The following is a 20,957-nucleotide window of genomic DNA, read 5'->3' on the forward strand; positions in this document are numbered from 1 at the left end:
GACTAATGTGTCCATTAAAGTAAACAATGATCTTAAGGGGTATCGTGTAAAGACCTTCATGTAATAATTACCCTGACCCAAGAGAGAGAGAGAGAGAGAGAGGGGTATCCTCAGAGGAAGGGTTTTATTTATTCTAAGAGGCCCTCCCCAGTCTTCTATGTGATTGTGGCTTCCCCAGAAGACCTTAAATCAGACATTAACAAAATGGGAGATGAATGGTGATGGAAACTTTCATACAGATGCACAGGAATATAAATTGGAATTTCATTAAAAGTTCTTTGAAAGAGAATGTACTCCTTAATTTATGGAAGTCAGGCAGAAAACATATTTCTTTTATATATACAAATTTGACAAAGATATTTATTCACCATATTAATTCTTTAAAATACTGAAGAAAAATTGCAAATAATTTTTGTTAATATCATATGTGCCTTTTTATGACACTTTATTTGTTAAGTCAAAATTATAGTCAGCATTCCGTTTAACCCTACAGTACATTGAGTTTTTGCAATTTCTTAAAATTATTATTTTATCTTCTCTTGTTTCTCTTTATTATGAAGATTTATAAAGAGAAAAGCAATTTTGGAAATGAATATATAACCGATGTACAACAATGTTCAGTATTATATAATTATATTAATCAGCCACATCCTGTCAAAAAAACACACACAAGATAATTGCTTTTTGCTCTTTGTAGAAATGGAGATCCAGTAGCATTATGCTTCTGTATGAAAAATGATAAGAATGAGCAAGTAAAAATTTTAATTGTAAAGAATTGTCTTGTTGACATGAGATTAACTTGAAATCCCAGTGGGATCATCAATCAGTCCATCTAAAAACAAGTTGAATCCACTCCCAGAGGTTCTATACTACTATTAGTGGTTGACCACTCTTCAAATCTATTACTTCCTCACATGTAATCCAAGCCATCCAACGCCCCTATCATCTCAGCTCATCGTCCTTCTCATAATCTCTTGTTCTTGCAGATTCCATGGCCCGGTCTCGCGGGAAGAGGCCGATAGATTGCTTACAAACGGAGGGGATGGCAGCTATTTGATCCGGGAGAGTCTCAGAGCACGAGGAAGCTTCACCCTGGGTCTAAGGTAACATTCAGCCACTCCTTCTTCCTTCCGCCATCTCTCCTTTCTTAATTACCGCTTCATCCCTTCTTGCGCTTGCTCGACAGGAAGAAGCTAGATAAACAAAGACGCTATGGTTCCTCCTGTAAACATCATCCATCGCTCATGGCAAGGTGCCAAGTTCATTATATGAAAATTATCTTGACAAGAGCCTCAAGCCCTCCACCATTGTACATTTACGCTTTCCTAATCGATACTAATCTCGCCCTTCCCCTCGTTTTAACAGATAGTGACTCCATTCATAAATTGGGCAAGCAAGGGTCATCTTGGGACCAACTCCAATTTGTTCAAGAGGGTGATTTTTAACAGGATCCGGTGCTTTATCGCCCCTTCTCACGCCTTGTTTGGCATCTGTCTTTGGTCTTTTAATTCAACTTGAAGCGAGAGGCTCCTGTAGGACAGGCGCTGCATGAAGCATTGTGGGTGTTGATATAGACAGTATTACTCTAGAGGATTCGTGTGAAGACACCGTGTAGGCATCTACTGTGTCCTGTCGTTAATAGCCTGTTAAGAAATAACTCTGTACATGTGTACTTTACGACATGCAACTAATTAATAATATCCTACTTAGCACTAAAAGTGCTTGAACTTTTGTAAAGTTCATCTGCCAACCCATGAAGAGAAGTTCTTGAGCATCTGCCATGAAGCTTCAGACATTTCTATGATTGATTGCTTGAAGTAATGTATAGTCAGTAATGTCTGGATGGATACAATGCAATGTATGATGCTTATTAAGTCTCCCCATGCACCCCTTTTATTTGAAATCAGTAAGGTAACCTTCAGACATATTCCATGAAAGAAAGAGATAAATGAACTTTCAATCACAGTTTCCATTATTTTACTGTCTTTATTATTCTCTTATGTCTGTTTAGAAGTAGAGATATGCTGAGATTTTTCTTTTTTTACACCTTCTTTAGGGAAAATTGGAATTAAAAATGTCCTCACCTGCTTGCATACTATGCACAGTTTTTTCTCTCTAGGAGTTTTAAGTAAAATAAAGACAATGGCATGCTGACATGCCATGTGTTTTCTAGACAAGGATTGTAAAAAAGAAAGACACAATTTGCAAGGTGTGAAGGACAAAAATCATAATTGACACCCTCTCTTATGTGGAGGAGGAGGAGAAGTGAAGTCATGAGTGCTAATCAAACAGTTGTTCGAGGTGTTTATAAGGACAAGTGTTCTCCTTCATGTTGTGCCAGAGACAATGGGACAAAATAGCCCTACCATGGTACCAACAGTCATGGGTTCAGACTGGTAAAAAAATATCACCATCTTAATCATTAGCCTTTGAAATTTTAGGGAGCTATCAAGTTTTTTACATTTTAAGGAATATAAAATCTGGAGAGAAAAAATGGGCAATATGGTCAAAAATGTGATGCCCATGTGTGATATAAATTTTGACTACTACGCCAAAAGATGATTTTCATGGATGAGGGCTAGACAGGAGACTCAGGGTGAATATGAGGTGAAACGCGCTTGTCCTACCAAGATCAGACGTGTCATGTCTCGCAATGCATCATGGGATGCTTGTATGTCCTGTTGGTATCACAGAGGATACCTTGTTACCTTAATGGTATAATGAATCACATTAGAAGCCAACATGCACTTCATCTTACCAGCTGAAACAGGACATACTCCTGGATCGAAAAAACATGAATGGTTGAGGGCTAGATGAGTAGATGGTGAGATGGAGACAAAATTAATAAGGGATTCCTGATGAGCTTGTTGATAAGAGTTTGATAGATTGCCCTGCTAACAGCAGAACCCTCATCATGATGGGAAGAGAGACTGTTTGGGTTTAGCCAACTGCCTTCATATTAAACTGAGGTTTCATTTGAGATTGACTCTAAAAATCATTTTGTTCGGGGGCATTCCTCTGCCTTCATATTTAATTGAGCTTTCATGTGCTAGCGACTCTGAGAATCATTTTGTTTGAGGGCAGCCCTCTGTCTTCATTTTTGACAGGGTTCACATCTGATCAAGTTTTAAAACTCATATGTGAACGGCGCCTGTTTGGAGGCAGCTGGCTACCCATATTGTTGAAGAGAGCAACAGATCCGTTCTGATAGGTACATGAGATCACCAATCAAGCCTGAAAGATGCCTGTTATCTCTTTTCCTCTCTATATTAATAATATATCTTAACTGCTAAAGCAATCTCTGATGACCCTATCAGGAGGGAGATTATAGGTTTAATATTTCTCCTCGCCTGACGAAGACGACGCAACTCGGGCAGCTGTTCCTAAATGCGTTCTCTAAATGATTTCGCAAGTAGAGTGAATATTACAGCCTATAACATGCTGTTGACCTTAATCTGGCAAACTTAGAATGAGGGCATGCCTTAAATAAAGATGAAGGTGTTCCAGGATTCTACTGAGATAAAAAGGGATTAGGAAGTGTACATGTATGAGATATCATATCTGAAATATATAATTGAATTTGTGATGAATCATCGATTGCAAGAGAAACATGGTGTGGGGCACATACAATTTGGACTGGGATAGTGTGAGAACACTTGACTTTATCTACCTATACCAAACATCCCTGTTGCAACAAGTGTGTTGGATACCTCAGTGGTGCTTTTTATGCCTGGATTAGCCTTTGAGAATAGTATTAATAAATTTAGTTTCTTTGATTTATTTATTGAACTTTCACCTTCCAGATATTTTAAAACAAAGTGCTACCAGATTTATAAAAAAAGATATTGCAAAATATTTATGATTTGGTTTTAAATAGAGCATTTTTTGTTAAATGAAAATTCCTGGTCTGCTGACACTCATGTATAGGCACTTTGAAACATTTAAAACATTTTAGGAATAAATTAGAATGCATTATACAACTCTTGGCTTGCAAAACATGTAGTAATCTCTGTGAGGATTTGATGATATCAAACATAACACGCTTAATGAATCCAGAGGCAGCTTGCTTGTAAAATCATTAATTTATGTCATAAACCTGACACGCAAGTGTCCCAGAGATGTAATCCCGTTGAAAGATCCCGTAATTAAGCTGAACTTAATGGTCGCATAATAATTGAACAGCGCAGAGCAGCTGCATCGATTAATCAGAGTAAATGCACCAACCTTCGCGTGATCGCTTTACCCTCCGTAGCTAAATTCTTCTTGATTATCTCGCATGAAAACCTGTGCGCATGGTTTTAGGGGAGTGGAGGGGTGCATTGACGTAAGGGTAACAGTCGATCTTGGTTCAGGTTTAACAAGCGTAATGCGGGGGCATCTAATCATCACAGTGCTAGCTAGGGATGATGGGAAGGGGCAGATGTTAAAGACGGGTCGGGGTCACTTTTTATGAAGTTTCCCCCCTCACCTTAGATAGACCACCTTGTGAAGTGATGGTTAATGGTATCCAAACTGATTGGCAGGATATATCATCTGTTTGCATGGAGCCACTAGGTTGTTACCTCATATACAATAAACACAGAGTTAAAACACTTGTAGTTCTTATCAGATGAAAGTGAGGCTTTAAAAAAAAATGTTGTATTGCCCTTTGCGACGGACCCAAAAATCTTAAAATTTATGGTCAGCTTCTTTTTTTTTAATCGACCGACCGACCCAAAGGGCAACACAACATCTTTTTTTTAAAGGCCTGATCATGGGTAAAACCAATTTATGTGGAACACCTGTGTCATATGCTACTTTTATATACATCAATCTAATTTTAAAAAATATATATATATTTTTTTGAAAAACTATTTCCCAACTTTCATTAGTTTTGTACAAAAAATCTCAGACATGCATAGGAATAAACATATTTTTTAGTAATTTACAGTTTAAAACTGCACAATATATGACATTGGACAAAAACAGTTTCTTTTGACGATAGCGGACCTATATCTGAATTTCAATGTGAAAAAAATATTTTGATTTTAATTTTGGTAGATGTAGGCTGATATTTTTCTGAGTGATCTCATTATTCCTAATTCCATTGGTTCATTTATGGTCAGGATTTTTTGCATTAATCCACCCTTCGAAAAATATAGTCTGGCTACAAATATTTGCCTCACTTTTCACACTCGGCTTCCCCTCTCTTCATAAATTGGCATGTAACTAACCGTCTATACATATTTTTAATGTCTGACATTTAAATGGTTTAATGACCAATGTGCCAAATATACTTGTTCATTCATTCATGAAAGAATGTTGCCAAAATATCTGTTTTCAATTTTTGGGAGCATGTTGATTTCTAGCATGCTGAAAGTATTTTGATTTGATGAATAGTTTAAAAGTTTGATTAGATTTCCTATTTACTGTTTGTGTAATTTCAGTTGTAAATAAATATGCTCCCTGAATGGAATTACCAAGTTGTAGAATTATATGTGAGCTTGTAGGATGTAAACAGGACATAGGAATTTGTACTTTCCTCTTATAAAGATAGTGAATAAATAGAACATAGCTGTTTGAAGAAGGTGATTTAAATATGTGGGCATTCAGTTTTAATACATTATTTATGGTGAACTTTTGAAGAACATTTTACAATTTGAGAAAAACAGTTGAGAAAATTAAATGATCATGACACCTTTAACGTTTCCCATTGTTTGAAAAATCTAAAATTAGATAAATGTCGGCCAATGTCGTTGAAACAAAATATTGTTTGTCTACATCTTTTCCTGACACATTCTGATGAATTCAATTTCCCCTCAAGAAGTAAATAGTCCACATAGTCTAAGCTCAACGTAGTCAATGTGCATAGCGTTTGGGCAGTTGCCAGCGAGTAGATCAGTCTCTATAGAATACTCATGATATTTTGTTTCCGTATTTGTAGACAAAACTAATTTGTTGAATTAATCTGTATGTCTGTCATTTAAAGTTGTTTACAAATGTGTAATGTTGTGATGTAGGCTGTGAAAATCATGGTTTGAAAAGAAAAATATGAAACAATTGAATTTGTATTGAAGTTGTGGTCTTTGAATGCCTTATGCCGTTGTTGTAAGGGTGATAGATGTGACTGGGTATTTTAGTTCTTTCAATTGTGTACATCTAAATGTGGGATTTTTCTGTAGTAGTACAGAAACTTGGTTTTAGTGTGGCTATTATTAGTTTATATTTTGAGAACAAGAAGGGTATTAAATCTGTCTCAAAGTACATAACTTGATGCCCTACTGGCTATATATGGTAATTATCTTCACATACACAGACGGTGCAGGTTACAGACTTTTTGGGAAATTTAGAGTGAAACTATTACTCATTTTGCACACTAAGAAAACAAGGGAAGTGCATTAAGCAGAGCTTAGCATTGTATACTCTCGGGTCTGTTTTAGAATCATATCTCCTTTATCTTCTGTCATTGGTCATGGTCACGTTATACCATGTCCAGTCCTTGAACGCAATTCCATTTTCAAAATTTTATGTGGGGACAGTTTTGGATAACTCATGATATGTCTACCCCTCTGTATCTCTCGCTCTCTTTCTATTTTTTTTTTATAGTTTATGTTTCTGTATATTACATACGGTATAGGTCTGTGGTAAATCACCTTAGAATTAATTTTGGCTTGCATCTGAGAAAACATCCCTCCCCCCCACCTCTCTCTCTCTCTCTCCCTCTCCCTCTCTCTCTCCCTATCTACCTCTCTCTCTATTTTTCTCCCTCTCTCTTTCTCTCTCTTCTCCCCTCTCTCTCTCTCTCTCTCTCGCCCCCTCTCTCTCTACCTTTCTGTCTTTCATTCCTTTTGTCTATTTTTCTGTAATAGGTCTGTAATAATCACATTCTAATTTTGGCTGCATCTGATAAAACAGGCCTTGGCCTGACCATGATGAAGGCTGGATAGATATCAACTATTCTACTTTCATTCAATCAAATGTTCATGAAAAAACAATATACATCTGCCAATTCTTTTAAATATAGGAAATCAGAGTAATCCCCAATGACATTTTGTTCAAAGTTTACCTTAATATCTGAGAATGAATTTTACCTTTCCTTCAGATTCATTTCTTGTCGTTCTACAAAGCCTTAACAGAAAAAAATGGATTGCCAACAAAAAAGTTACACAATGAATTATTTATATAGCAGTATAAAAACAAAAAGAATTATCAAAGAAAAATCACACAGTGAATTAGCAAAACAATTGTGACCTTAATATATTTCAACCGAGACAAAGGCATGCTTGCAGCAAGTTCATTATTCAAAATTGCCGTTTCCTATCATGTTTGTGGCAGTAACAAAGCAGTTTTATTGAGCCATGACGGTGTGACATTTCCTAGGTTTGGTTCCGTCTGGTTTGAACACCTTCCTACACCTAATTGAACACTCATTGCATGGAATCACTTGACTTCAGCCACCTAGTCTTCTTTGCCATATCTCTTTTCTGTTCAGAGCCAGAAGGGTATTAACTCAATATTAAAGTAGTTGAGTCACGCGCCCTTCTGGCTCCTAACAGTCATACAGTCACACCTGCTTTAGTGACCACCTGTCTACAAAGACCACATTTTTGTTTCCCTTGAAAATGAAAGTGCTTTCTCATTGAAACATGTACTATTAAAAGGAACCTGTTTACAAAGACCACTTTTTGTGTTTCCCTTGGGCTGTCACTAAAGACAGGTTTGACTGTATAACATTTGAGCTAAGAAATATTGATAAAATAAAGGACTGTGCATTGAGTATGAAGTATTTTTTTCAGAAGCATCATGTGTTATGACATTTTTATCTCAAACTATTTGATGTACAAGTACAAGATATGAATCGTTACAATTTTGAAAGTAATAGGGATTGAGCAACCTGTCCATTTTGTAGGACTAATTTTGTCATTTATATATTTCAGACAGTCTGAATATTATAATCTTGGAGGAAAGTTTTCTTCCTGGTTTTAGGGAAGTGTATGGTGTGCCTTAGAAGAATCATTGCAGTATGGGTGGTATATATCTCGGGAGATGTGGATAGTGTTTTACACTTGACAATCCATTTCCTATCCCATAGGGATTATAAGGATTCAAAGGCATGACATTGCAAAAACACTGACTAATTTCTACACTAATTTTAAAACTAAGTTGTATTACTGGATGAGAGAGGGTTAAAAATATCTTATTTTTTATTATAATAGGTTAATCGTGAGAAGGGGTTAGGTTTGGTGCTAAAGAGGAAGCTAGTCTCTCTGATTAGAGGGAGGAAATGATGACTGAAAGGAGTTAGGAAATGAACCGGAATATGTTTAATTCCTTAACCCTTCCTATTTCATAATGTGGGGATCCTGTATGATTTCTGTGCGCAGGGAATATTTTCTGGTGTTATATGTTATCATGGAGGTAAGAAGGATGAGGAGACTCAGAGAAGCTGGCTGAATTCTGCCAAAGTACAAAGGCTTTGGGGAGGATGATAGCCTGAAAGAGGATAATACGCCAAGTTTGTTTTAACCCCCTTTACCCCATAATGCCAGGAGAGTTCCAACTGAATGGTTTTAATACCAGATGAATTTCTGGTAGTCAGTGGGTTTCGGTTGGGAAGTGCTTGAAATCCCAGTACTGAGTTGTTTAAACCCCCTTCCTGCCAAGATGCATCTAACCTGAGTGGGTTTAACACGGGATGAATTTCTGGTAGTCAGTGGGGTAGCTAGAGGAAGCACTGGAAATCACAGCGTTTGTTGGAATGTCTCAGAGATGAGGTGGCTTTGAGAGTGATGATAGAGGAACTTGTGGGATAAAGTGGGGTTAGGGGAAGTGTGTGAGAGGGATTGGGTGAGAAAAGGGAAGCGGGGTGCATTAGTGTTGGGTTTGTATGTCAATCATCAGCATGCTTAGAGCCTGTTAAGAAAGGGGGGTACATGATGTTCAAAAGAGAGATAAGACTGTAACCGTGCATGAGAAGCCTGCAATTTTTTTTTTAAACGTTGATAAGAGACATACATATGTACTGTCAAGATGATTGAATTCTCGTAGTGAAGGAAAATGTATTTGATATAGCATAGAATCATCTACATCTCCATATGAAACATTTTATGCTACTGAAATGATGAATTAATTAGTCCTGTAAAGCATACTGCCTACAGGTACATTCACTTTCATTTGGAAACAATCAAAATGTGAAGGTGAAGTTAATGTCCATATATGGTTAAAAGCTTATACAGGTACCATGCTTTGTAACGTTTTGACCTCACTTTCTCTTTTCAACAAAGAAGATCATGATTCCAAATCTCCTTTGTGCATTTTACGCACATTGATCATCTGATCTAATATAATTTTATTTTGTATTTCTTCTCTTTCTTCTTTAGATTGCTTGGTGCAACAAAACACTTCAGGCTTTATTTCGATGGGCAACATTATGTCGCAGACAAGCGTTTCGACACTGTACACGACTTGGTGGCCGACGGGCTTATCACCATGTACGTCGAGACAAAAGCAGCAGATTACATCGGACGCATTGAATTTGAGGAACCCATCTATGACAAATACTCCAAACAGGCTACGTTCATGAGGCCACAGGAGAGTAACAGTAACGGCAGTACACCGCAAAGTATGCCTGATCACTCTCCACCAGGCCCTCCTACCAAAAACTCCATGGTGAGTAGGCTGTTGGAGTTTAGATCTCTACCCCCTCTGGAAAATTTTGTACCTTATACAGGAGTTTTAAACAGGACTTTATTATAGCTTTAACAAGTCTTAGTGTAGATTTGGAGAGGCAAATTACTGCATTGTAATGTCATATCAGTTCCTAGACTGGCTAGGATTGAAATGTGAACCAGGGCATCCTGATCACAGTGCTATACAGTACTTCTTTCCAGAAAGAAATTAAGCACTTTATATCTATCCGTTATACCAGGTAGTACATGTGCTACTGTGGTGTAGATAAGTCCACAATGCCCTTCGTACCCATGCTTCATTTGTGGCAACTGCCAAACTGCCCCATGCCATGCCTTAAAGCTGTCCTCCACTGCAGTCACGATCCGCTGCTTCCTGGATTTTTTATTTATGAGTGCTACCCTCTTTATTGTTTACATATTGTACATTATTTATTATTTCCATTCCTTCTTTCTTTCAGGTTGATGGTCGGAATACCAGGCCATTCCCGGGTCCTATTACGGTAGAAAAAGATCATGTCTTTAAGGTGAGAATAAGATATTACGACTCTGGTAGATGTAGGGGCAACTATTGTGTTCATAGCCTTGTATAAGGTTAGAGTGTGCCCCTTTGTTTGAAAATATTTGAACTGGAACTGAAATATAGGGGCAAAAGATGATAAAAAATCTATCTCACAACTTCATAGATTTATGATAAGTTGTACATACTAGTTAGCAATTTATTGTCGTCATGATCTAGTATGGAGCGGAAGCAATACCTCTCTGAACCTTGTGGCAGATTAGCCCTGTGCTAAACAAGTTGTCCAATAAAGTCTACTACTACTACACTACTAGCCACTCCTTCCATAATATTGTGAACTGCAGGTCTCTTTGCTTCTATCCATAAGATTCTGGTCTGCCCACATCACTCCATGCCCTTCCGATAAATAGACAGTAATGATTTGCTAATTACATACTTAGAAGAAACTAATTTTGAAGCTGAACCTTGTTATGATGTGCTAATTGTTGTATCTGAAAGTCGGGAGCGTCCAATCATTTTACTTGAATCCCATCCTGTTTTATCTTCAATTCACATTCCGATTCAGGATGTGGCAAATAAAATAAACCCTCCATACTAAAAGTGGGAATGATTACTTGACGATGACTTATGATTATTCATATGTTTTAGCTTTAGACCAATTAGAGCACACTGGCTATGGTTAAGGAAAAAATCAATGCCTCACTTCATTGCGTCTCTATAAAATGGAGGATCGAAGCCTTTCTTCCATTATAGGAATATACTGTTTTGATAGTTAGATATAAAAGAGAATATTATCTTTTAGCTTCCTCATCTTATAGGAGACTGGAAGCTATTAGTGGTCCATCATGAGCTATGAATCGGTTGTAATTATATATATGTATACAGGTGTAATGTATTTGAACTTGATGGTGTTTATTTCATCTGTCTGGAGTTGTAAACCTAGATAAGAAACCAAGAGACCTACTCTTTAGGCCTGTCCTCATCAGCTCGAGATTGCCAAATATCCCGCTATTTGAACTATCCCAATAAAAAATTATCCAGTTAATTGGCATTTTCATCAGCCCGAAGTTTGTGTAGATAATCGTCCCAAGATATCATGGGCTAGTTTACAAAATATCCCGCTATTTGTCCGGTGCGCCTTCACCAGCCCGAAGACTCGCTGAGTGCGAACGTTGAGCAAAATATCTCGAGCTAATTTCTCGAGCTCGAGTTTCAAGTTTTGAGGTCAAGTCTTGAACTGATGAAGAATTCAGGATTATTTCCCAAATCAGAAATAGCGGGCTATTTGGCAATCTCAAGCTGATGAGGACAGGCCTTTTGAGGGATTGGGTGATTAGAGATCAACCCCTACCAGTGAGCACTAGTGTATTGACTAGAAAAAAGATAAAGGCAGCAGATTTTTAGTCTGTTTAATTTGCCACTTTGCACAAAATTGAAAAATCGTAGATACATGTGCATGCATTTGTTCCACTAAAGCAGGTTTCACAGGTTCCATGACATAAATTTCTAGTTAGCATCCATCCAAGTTCTTCTATATGCCACACAGTAATGAAAGTTATGAAAGTGATCATGTAATGATGTAAAGCATTTATTAATACTGTTTTTTCTTCTTCAGGTGCACACGTTTGTTGGTCTTAACTGGTGTATGTTCTGTGGTAACTTCCTATGGGGTTTGAAGAGTCAAGGAGTCAAGTGTACAGGTTGGTATAACAGCTTTGGCCCTAGCTTTAAACTGTTAAAAGTCACTCCATTTGGGCAGGGGTGGTATACATATACATGTACTTAGCCTAAACTACTAGGGCTTGGATTATCCACAATCAGTGATTTGATCATTTGAAAGAAGCAAACATTTTTTTGTTAAACCATGCATAGATAGAATGCTGTACCATTAAAAACTAGCAATGCTTTACGAAATTCACACCTGACATCCTCAATATAATGCGAGATATTCATGATTATGATATTTGTATTCTAGGCCCCTATATCTGATGTGCATGTACCAGATGAAGAGAATGAACTGGTAATTGTTTAGTTGATGTCAGGCTTCACTGGAGGGAAGTTACCTGACATTTAACTTAGCAACAACCATTTTGTATAATCTTCTTCTTTTTTTCCTCGAAATTATGGAGAATGAAGAATTATGAATCAAGGTAACTGTTATGAGCTACAAATATTTGCTACCGTGTATTTTATAAATACTGATGAAACCATTACCTTAAATACGTTTCTAAAAACCCTTTATCATCTGTCGATTGATGAAACAATTACCTTATATACATTTGCTAAAACCCCATTACCATTTGTCAACTGATGAAACCATTACCTTAAATACATTTTTTAAACCATTACCACCTGTCAACTGATGAAACTATTACCTTATATACATTTCTTAAAGCCCATTACCAGCTGTCAATTGAGGAAACCCATTACCTTAGATACATCTCTTTAAACCCATTACCACCTGTCAACTGATGAAACCATTACCTTAAATACATTTTTAAAACCCATTACCACCTGTCAACTGATGAAACTATTACCTTATATACATTTCTTAAAGCTCATTACCAGCTGTTAATTGAGGAAACCCATTACCTTAGATACATCTCTTTAAACCCATTACCACCTGTCAACTGATGAAACCATTACCATATATACATTTCTTTAACCAATTACCACCTGTCATCTTTTGTCTCCTTCCAGACTGTGGTCTTAGTACCCACAAGCAGTGCTCAAAGAGAGTCCCAAGGGATTGCACACCAGATCTGAGGCTGATCAAGAGAGTCTACAGCGTTGATCTGACCACTCTAGCCAGAGCACATGGTGTCACTACATCACTCGTCATAGAGAGATGTGTGGAGGAGATCGAAAGCAGAGGTAGGTCTAACTCGGTGCTTGTATTCAATTTTGCACAATTGGGTAGAGTTACAGTTTATATAAATATAAAAACTGCAAAGCCTTATGTTACATCTGTTCTGCTATAGGGGTTAAGGGGGACTTTTCTAAAGCACAAGAGCAGAAATATGTTGTGAGGTTGAAGCTGGAGCCCTAGTGGCCCACAAACTAAATCTTATACAGTAGGCTTGCAGGTGCACCAAGTGAAAGTGAGAGAGAGGATTGATGAGTCATGGAAAGGACTCTGACTCTGTAATCTTTCTTGGGGGTGTGTGGTCCTGAAAAGGACTGTTTGTTATCTTTCTTAGCTTATAGTTCTAAGGAGAACTATAGCGCTTGGAGAAGATGAGTGGCTCAACGTTTCAAACAGGTTGACTATCCGTCTTACGGGAAAGGTCATTTTCATACGCAGCCACTGTTTTATGGAATGACTTGCCGGAATACCTTAGAAATATAGAAACACATGAAAAGTTCAGAAGTAATTTGAAACAATATGTATTTGATACTTTTTCAAATCTCACAAATATGAACCCAGTATACCATTTCCACTCATGTATTCTGTTCTGTTAAGTGCACAGAGAATTGCAATTATGCCTATGTGTTATGTGCTATACACAAACATACAGTTATTAGTGGAAATATGAGGAAAGTGCAGACTTTCATAATCTTTCACATGTTTCATTCTCATACCTGAACTTTTGTACAGCCATGGTAAAGTTTGCATAAGTTTAATAGATGTATCCTAAACTACTAATACATTAAAACATGCCTTGAACTGACTATGGAGAAGGTTGAATTCTATTGTGCTGTTTTCTATCGATACAGGTTTGGGGCTAGAAGGCCTCTACAGGATACCAGGCATGCAGGATGATGTGGAGCTCATTAGACAAAGATTTGACAAAGGTAAGAAGCGCAAACCAGGGGAGTGTTTCACAAAACTTGTCATCAGTGACAAATGACACTTTTTGTTTTAAGCTACTGAAACATTGCTTCTGATTTGGTTAGCAGAAGATTTGTCACTGATTTTTGTCATTTATCATTGAAAAAAGGCTTTGTGAAACACCCCCCTGATTTACACTTCTTTACATAACCAGCTGTTTTATGGCAGTTTTCTTTATTGCTTGTTTTGTCAAGAACAGTATATGTAGCATACACAAAATATATGTTTTCAATGGCAACGAAACAGGCATTATTCAAATGAAAGAACAAGAGTACCAAACATTATAATTTATTGATAATGCCCAAAACTACAGAGGAGACAATAGAGTGTAACTTACAGAATAATTTGTGCTGAAAGAGGATAACTAAGACTTTAGACAAAGTCTGTGCCTTATTGCAGGTGGGTAAGCCATTCATCCTGAATGGCACAGTACCTCAGACAGGACCTCAACCCATTGTTAACCTAGAACCAGCTTAACACAATATACTTGCTTTAACCCAATTAGACCAGTAAGACTAACAGACACTGTACTGACAATAGACCAAACAAATAATTACATTACTTTCAACTGCCATGATTCTGTTGATTGTTGGTCAGCATTGGAGTCTTGATTGTGATGTTCTCTACTCTCATAGACCAAGACTTTTACAAAAAAAATTCCCAGATGCTTAGTTTAAACTTTTGTCCAACATCGGGTTTAACAAAGGAAGTTAGATGGAGGTCTAAGTTTTCTTTAAGTTGACTGTGATCTTAGAGCCAGGGTCGGGGTTAACAGAATTAGAACAATGTGGACCATAAGAGCCCAACAATAAAAGCTACCCTTCTTTTCTGTTTCTTAGATGGTATGATAGCGCGTATCGGATCCAAGGACTTTCCTGACACCAATGCTATCTCCGGAGCCATGAAGCTTTATCTCAGGGAGTTACCTATTCCATTGGTACCCTTCAAGATGTACCATGCATTCGTGGAAGCTACCAGTAAGTAATTTAATTAAGATCAATTCTTTGAAGCTTAAGGACCTCTGTAAGATGGAATGAGCAATATTTGTACCATAGAATTTTCTTTCAGAAAAGGAATATATCAGTCCCGGTGCCTCTTTTTGGAGTGATGTGTTCATCAGCATCAGAAAAAATGATTATGTTCGATAAATGTAATGGGAGTATGAAAAGTTATCAGTGATGGTCGAGAATTATGGAAGATTACTTTTAGAGGTGAACATATATAACCCTCATTTGTTTCGGCAATGTATGTCCATATGGCCACAACAAGGAATAGCTTTAACAGATGGGAATGATAAATCTATACCTTCAAAAAGAGAATCAAATTGTGTTAATCCATAGTATTTGTAAAGTCTGAGGGTTCAAAATGTAATTCTTAAAAATATAAATTTCCTATATTTCAAATATATCATGATGCCGTATGTACAATCGTATGTGTAATACATCAGCATTGCCTTGCATTTTTATTTATTTTTTCTCTTTTTCTCTTGACAGAAAAAACAAATATCCATGAGAAAATTGAAGAATTCTGTGTTGCCTTAGATGAGCTCTACCAAACATTCCCTGCCCACTACCACACACTTAAACTACTCATGGCTCATCTTGTCAGGTAAGTCTACATATTTTTTTTTTTTGTAAAAAAAAATATTTCTGGTTCTTTTTCCTCACAATAATATAATAATTTTCACATTTTCAGCATTTGCCTCCATTTCTGGAGGGATATACATGGTTTTCTAATATTTTCTTCTATCTGTAAACGATAATTCAGTGGGTAAAACAAAATATGAAGAAGTCTCTGTTTTGTTCTTTTCTTTTTAAATTCTTTTCCAACAAAACTTTTGTAAATAGTGAGAAGTACATAATTCAAAATAATATCAACATCTTTTTTCTTCTTTGAATTAAAATCAATACCAAACAATGGATGACATGGTTTCAAATTAAAATTAGACATGAAATATTTCTAAGTAATTTCTAGGTAAGTCTACATATGTGTTTTTTCTCCCTTCATCTTTTTTTTTTGACTTCTTCTTCTTAGTATCTTTGCAGTCTGTTAGCTAATTTAATTTTGTTGTGTTCATTCTCTTTTATTTCTTTCTCTTTCGCATTTTATTTTTGTAATACTTTGTCTTTACTTTGTATTTCTTCCTTCTTGTTCTCCATTTTTCCTTTCTCATTCTTCCTTCTCAAACTACTTGTATTTTTCCATGTTAGTCCATTTCAAATTTTGTACAAATGTATGTTTTATATAGTCATTATGTCTAAGACAAGCCCAGCTTCTGTGTATTTGAATACTGCAGCCATTTTGAAGTACTGCACTAAATCATCTACTAAATCTAGGTATCTTTTAAGTTTCCTCTGTTCAAAATATTGGATTTTTTTCCTTCAAGTATTTGATGCTATTACAGGTAAACTCATTAAAAAATGTGTACCCTTAGTTTGAATGCAAGAATAACTATCAATGCAATCTCAATGAATCTCTCCTCCTTTCAATCTTTCAGAGTTGTTCAGTTACAAGAAGAAAACAAGATGAGCATAGAGAACCTTGGTATAGTGTTTGGACCGACCCTGATGAGACCGCCCTCTAACCAACCTGTCATTGATGACCTCTACATGATCCACTTCCAGAAGAAGAGTGTCGAGATCATGATCGAGGAGTTCGACACACTCTTCCAAAAGTAAATGATGATCCTGATGACGATGCCCATGTGGAAATCATTTCTTCATCACCAGAAATAATCAAAACAAAGATTGATCTAACATGTAGCGCAACTTTTGGTATAGAATGATCTATATTCTAGAAACCCTAAACAGGGTTGTTCTTTCCACTCAAGTGAAAGGTCAATGACCTCAGAACAGTTAAGGGTACCTCTGGAGGTCCTGTGGTACACCAAGCTGATGATGCAGCTAGGCATTATGTCCAAATCATTCACTAGATTGATTCCAGAATATTGATATCATCGTGAGTTGACTTATTTGGTGTGCTCATGATTGATCTTGCGGCAATCACAAGACAAATAACAATGAAACACATCTGCCAAGCGGTAGATTTGAATGATGTTTCTTTAACTGTACTTAATATATGTAGGTTCACAAATGTAAGTCACAATAGATGCACTGAGATGCCCACCTAGTGAAAGAATGGTTACTTGTGTGCAAAGACAAAAAAATATTGCAGCTTTATGCCAGTGTGAAAAAATGTTATTGTGGCAAAGGCAATTTATGATACAAAATATCAAGTGTGAGAAGATTTTTCCCTTTTCATAAGTCAAACCAAGGAATGTATCTGAATGAATGTCACATCCACTAAATACTTAATGCGACAAATGATCCTCTTTGGGTGTTCTTGTTGTATCCCCTATTCATCAATGGAGTGTTCCATAAACTGAATTGCATATCATGATTAGGTCAACTCCATTGAAGCCAGCAGGGTGTTTCTACTTTATTTTAATCTATTGGTTTTGAGGTTCATTCTTGAAATCTATGCAATCCCCGCTGCTTCATAACTCAGAGATTTGTGCTTCCTTTATCGTTGGATATACATGGTCATGGATTCATCTAAATCTTTATTTTGAGAAAAAGATTCTGCTTTGACTTCAAACCATAGAATTTTTTGTGTCACATTTATGAGCTATTTTGAAATGAATGTCATCAAATTTCTTAAAATCAGACAATCTGATGATATGACATCTTGGCCAATTACAGAACTGTTGTTTCATTGTAAAGAAATATTTTGCCAAATTGAAATGAAAATATCAAATTTTCCTCTTAGTTTATCTCAGCTTTGTTTTTAATGACGTACATAGCCTTTGAGCTTCTAGTTTCCCATTCCAAATTTCGTCTGTCTTTTTCCAATAATTTTTTACCTTAAATGTGTTTTTTTTTACCTTTCTTTAGATGCATCATTGGATGAAGTCCACCACTATATTTCTATGGTTATTTTTTAATACCCTTAGTGCATTCTGATATCATTGTTTTGTTTTCTTTAGCATTCTTCATGTACATGCATGTAAATGTGATACCTATGGGAATCGTGCAAGAGATTTGATTCTATATCCAGAACCAGGACACCATCAGTACCATGATCTAGGAATAGAATCAAATCAAACATAGATTTATGTCATTACTGTAGTCAGAAATAGCAGGCGTACAGTCTTGAAAGTTGTTAGTCATGTGCAAATCTTAGCATTTACGTTGGCATCTCTATTTTTCCTCCGATAATATTACTCTTTATTTACTTTGAAACACAAACACGTTTCTTTCATTTTCAAGAACACAGAATCCAAATAGGTGCAAAATGAGTGTTCTCAAAATCCTGTAAACTTTGGTAGGTTGGTTAGATTCTGCTTTTCTTGTCGTCCACTTTCTTTCGTAAAAAAATTGTAATAAAGGGGAATTCATTTTAATAAGTCCTTGTCAGCAAGGAGATGATCTTTGTCTTTGTGTGTGAACTCATAGGCCCAAATTCACAAAGGAGGTATAAATTTAACCCATGGTTTAAACCCTCATAACTCATAACCAATGGTTTAAAATTAGCACAAATGAAGCGTACCTTACGTCTAATATTGGACCACTGACTGTGTCACGCTTATTTTGGGCTAATTTTAGACCATGGGTTATGTCAATGGATTAAATTTAAACCTCCTTTGTGAATTTGGGACATGGTGTTTAACAATACAGCCAATACCAATCTGGCCCTCAACCTTGGTTGCTTACATCTGTGCAAAAGTAAGGTGCTCTACAAGTTGTTCTAAAAATTGTACAAACTTGGAAGTCAAAAAGAGACTGTTGAGAACTAAAACATTTTGCCTCACAATTGTTATCCATGTGGTGGACTTCTCTCTTTCTTATTTGGGATGGAAACATTAAGAATGTATGATCTCATCATGGATTTTTTCCCCTTTTTTTTTGATGGACACAAAAGAAAGAGAAATCTTCCAAAAACTGAAGAGATGTTAATTTCCATTCTGTATGAAACGAATGGAGTCGGATGTTGATTGTTGATATATGAATGTGTATGTATAATTGTTATTTTTGGTATATAATATATAAATATAAAAATGAAATATATATATATTTAGAAGAGACTGCACATCAAGTGGCAGTATATAAAGATAAGAGCAAGGTAATTTTTTACATCAGTGTTCTTCAATGCAATGTTACAAAAGTTTGTCTTCGTGAAGATGAAAGCGCTTGTATGCTGTTATGTAATATACCGTATGTCTGTGATATGTATATGTTTCTCATCAGCGAAGTTGAAGATCCCATTAGGAAAGTATCGTAAGAACATTGCTAGAAGGCATTTATCAAACTATGTATGTATGATATGTTTTAGACTAATTTCATGTAATGTAACATGGTTTTGTTGATATTGTTTGCACTTCTCTGTCTTGCCACTGTATTTAAAGCAAGTAATATCTCACCACCTCACCTAGTTTTGTTTAGATTATGTATTATTTGGTGGACAAGTATTAAGGAAATCCAAGCCATGGGCCAATGTGTAGTAATGTTTTAATACACAATCAGTGAAAACTATAATCACTCAATATATAAAGGATTATAGATCAAAATTGATTTTTGTTTTCTCTGGTTTATTATTCATTTCAAATGCATCTTTATTTCACTTTGTGTGCATGGGATAGATTGCATATGTAAAATGACTTTGAAGATCACCCATACTTTTGTAAAGATTTTTTTTTTTTTAAAGATATCAATAAAAGATCAATTCTCAGTGATTAAAACATGAGACTTGAGATTTATGTGTTCTTTATCACATGAGCTACTTAATTGATGTCTTTCCTATAATGTGTATTTATGACAAGTGTTAGTGTATAATGAATATCCTTGTAATGCATTCATATGTTATTTGAAGTTCTGTTGATTAATAATGATTTCTTCTTTCTAAACTGAAGCATGTAAAATTTACCTCATTTCTTATTGAAAACAAGGTGTGTTCTTTGTTTTATTGCACACTTAGAAAAGGCTTTACTTTTCAACATTTTCCAAGATCTGTGCTAAGATATATGTAATGTTTTAACCATGATGTAATTCTGGGTACCGCCCACCTATATGCTTATGTTAAAGCATACATGTGTTACTGTCTAGTATATTCTCCTTCTTTTTTTAATGACCGTGTGAAAATTTCCAGCACATTTTGAGATGTACATGTATGGTCGTTGCTAAGTTTTTTGATATACCAATTTCCCAAGACCATAAATACCCAAGTAAGTCACTAACCTGAATGCTATATGGGTGATATGTTGTCAGTTATTATTTTCCAAACACCTTGTTGTTGTTGTTGTTGTTTTTTGTCAATCAAATTTACTCCTCAAATTTCTTCCATGGTAAAATGACAAAACAAGTGCTCTTTTCTCTACTATGAACAGTGAATTATTCCTACTAAAACGATCTAACTGATATTTTCTTTTCGTCCTGTAAGCATGTATGAACTCATTGGACTGAATATCTCTTTTTATTTCAAACGACTCATCACACCGTCCGTATATGATATGCACTTCTGTAGAATTAACAGTGACTGCGGCATTTAAGTTTTCACAAATTTTTTATATGGCTTTCTTATGGCTGTAATGCACATGGGACAAACAAGATCATGTTTGTACATTTAGAATGGTTGTAGAAATATAAGAGTAGGCTTTGACAAAAAAAATGATCAATATTTTCATGTCCTCATGGCATGAAATAAATGTGATGTATCAAATAATAATTCTATACTTTGTTTCTTTCTTCTATGTTTATGTCATGATAACTAGTTCTTAAAGGGGGGGGGGGCGTCTGTTAAGCTGCTAAAGTGAAAACTCCGCTAAAGTGTAACCTGCCGCCTAAGTTTTTGAAAAAGAAGTTTACTTCAGCGAACGGGCTCGCGGCCGTAGCGGTCGTGATGCCGGCGCGCGTTCGTTGTTCGTGTACGTCTTAGATCTAGAGAC

General features: G+C 36.1%; 1 protein-coding gene across 2 annotated transcripts in view; it reads left to right on the plus strand.

Moving 5' to 3' along the window:
- Positions 1-20,737, plus strand: part of LOC574628 (N-chimaerin) — a 29,361-nt gene extending 8,624 nt beyond the window's left edge. The window contains exons 3-11 of one of the 2 annotated variants that reach the window (XR_004065840.1): positions 987-1,103; positions 9,360-9,648; positions 10,127-10,192; positions 11,801-11,885; positions 12,886-13,059; positions 13,903-13,980; positions 14,857-14,998; positions 15,511-15,625; positions 16,515-16,621. Coding sequence is in view for 1 of the 2 variants with exons in the window: in XM_011675764.2 (XP_011674066.1) it covers positions 987-1,103; positions 9,360-9,648; positions 10,127-10,192; positions 11,801-11,885; positions 12,886-13,059; positions 13,903-13,980; positions 14,857-14,994; positions 15,511-15,625; positions 16,515-16,695 (1,243 nt within the window). In the remaining variant the exon portion in view is untranslated. Of the gene's footprint in view, positions 1-986; positions 1,104-9,359; positions 9,649-10,126; positions 10,193-11,800; positions 11,886-12,885; positions 13,060-13,902; positions 13,981-14,856; positions 14,999-15,510; positions 15,626-16,514 lie in introns of both variants that reach the window. The other variant, XM_011675764.2, reaches the window with a different exon arrangement.
- Positions 20,738-20,957: the final 220 nt, after the last annotated feature.

This window comes from Strongylocentrotus purpuratus, unplaced genomic scaffold (genome assembly GCF_000002235.5).
Source record: "Strongylocentrotus purpuratus isolate Spur 01 unplaced genomic scaffold, Spur_5.0 spur5_scaffold_21, whole genome shotgun sequence".
NCBI lineage: Eukaryota > Metazoa > Echinodermata > Echinoidea > Camarodonta > Strongylocentrotidae > Strongylocentrotus > Strongylocentrotus purpuratus.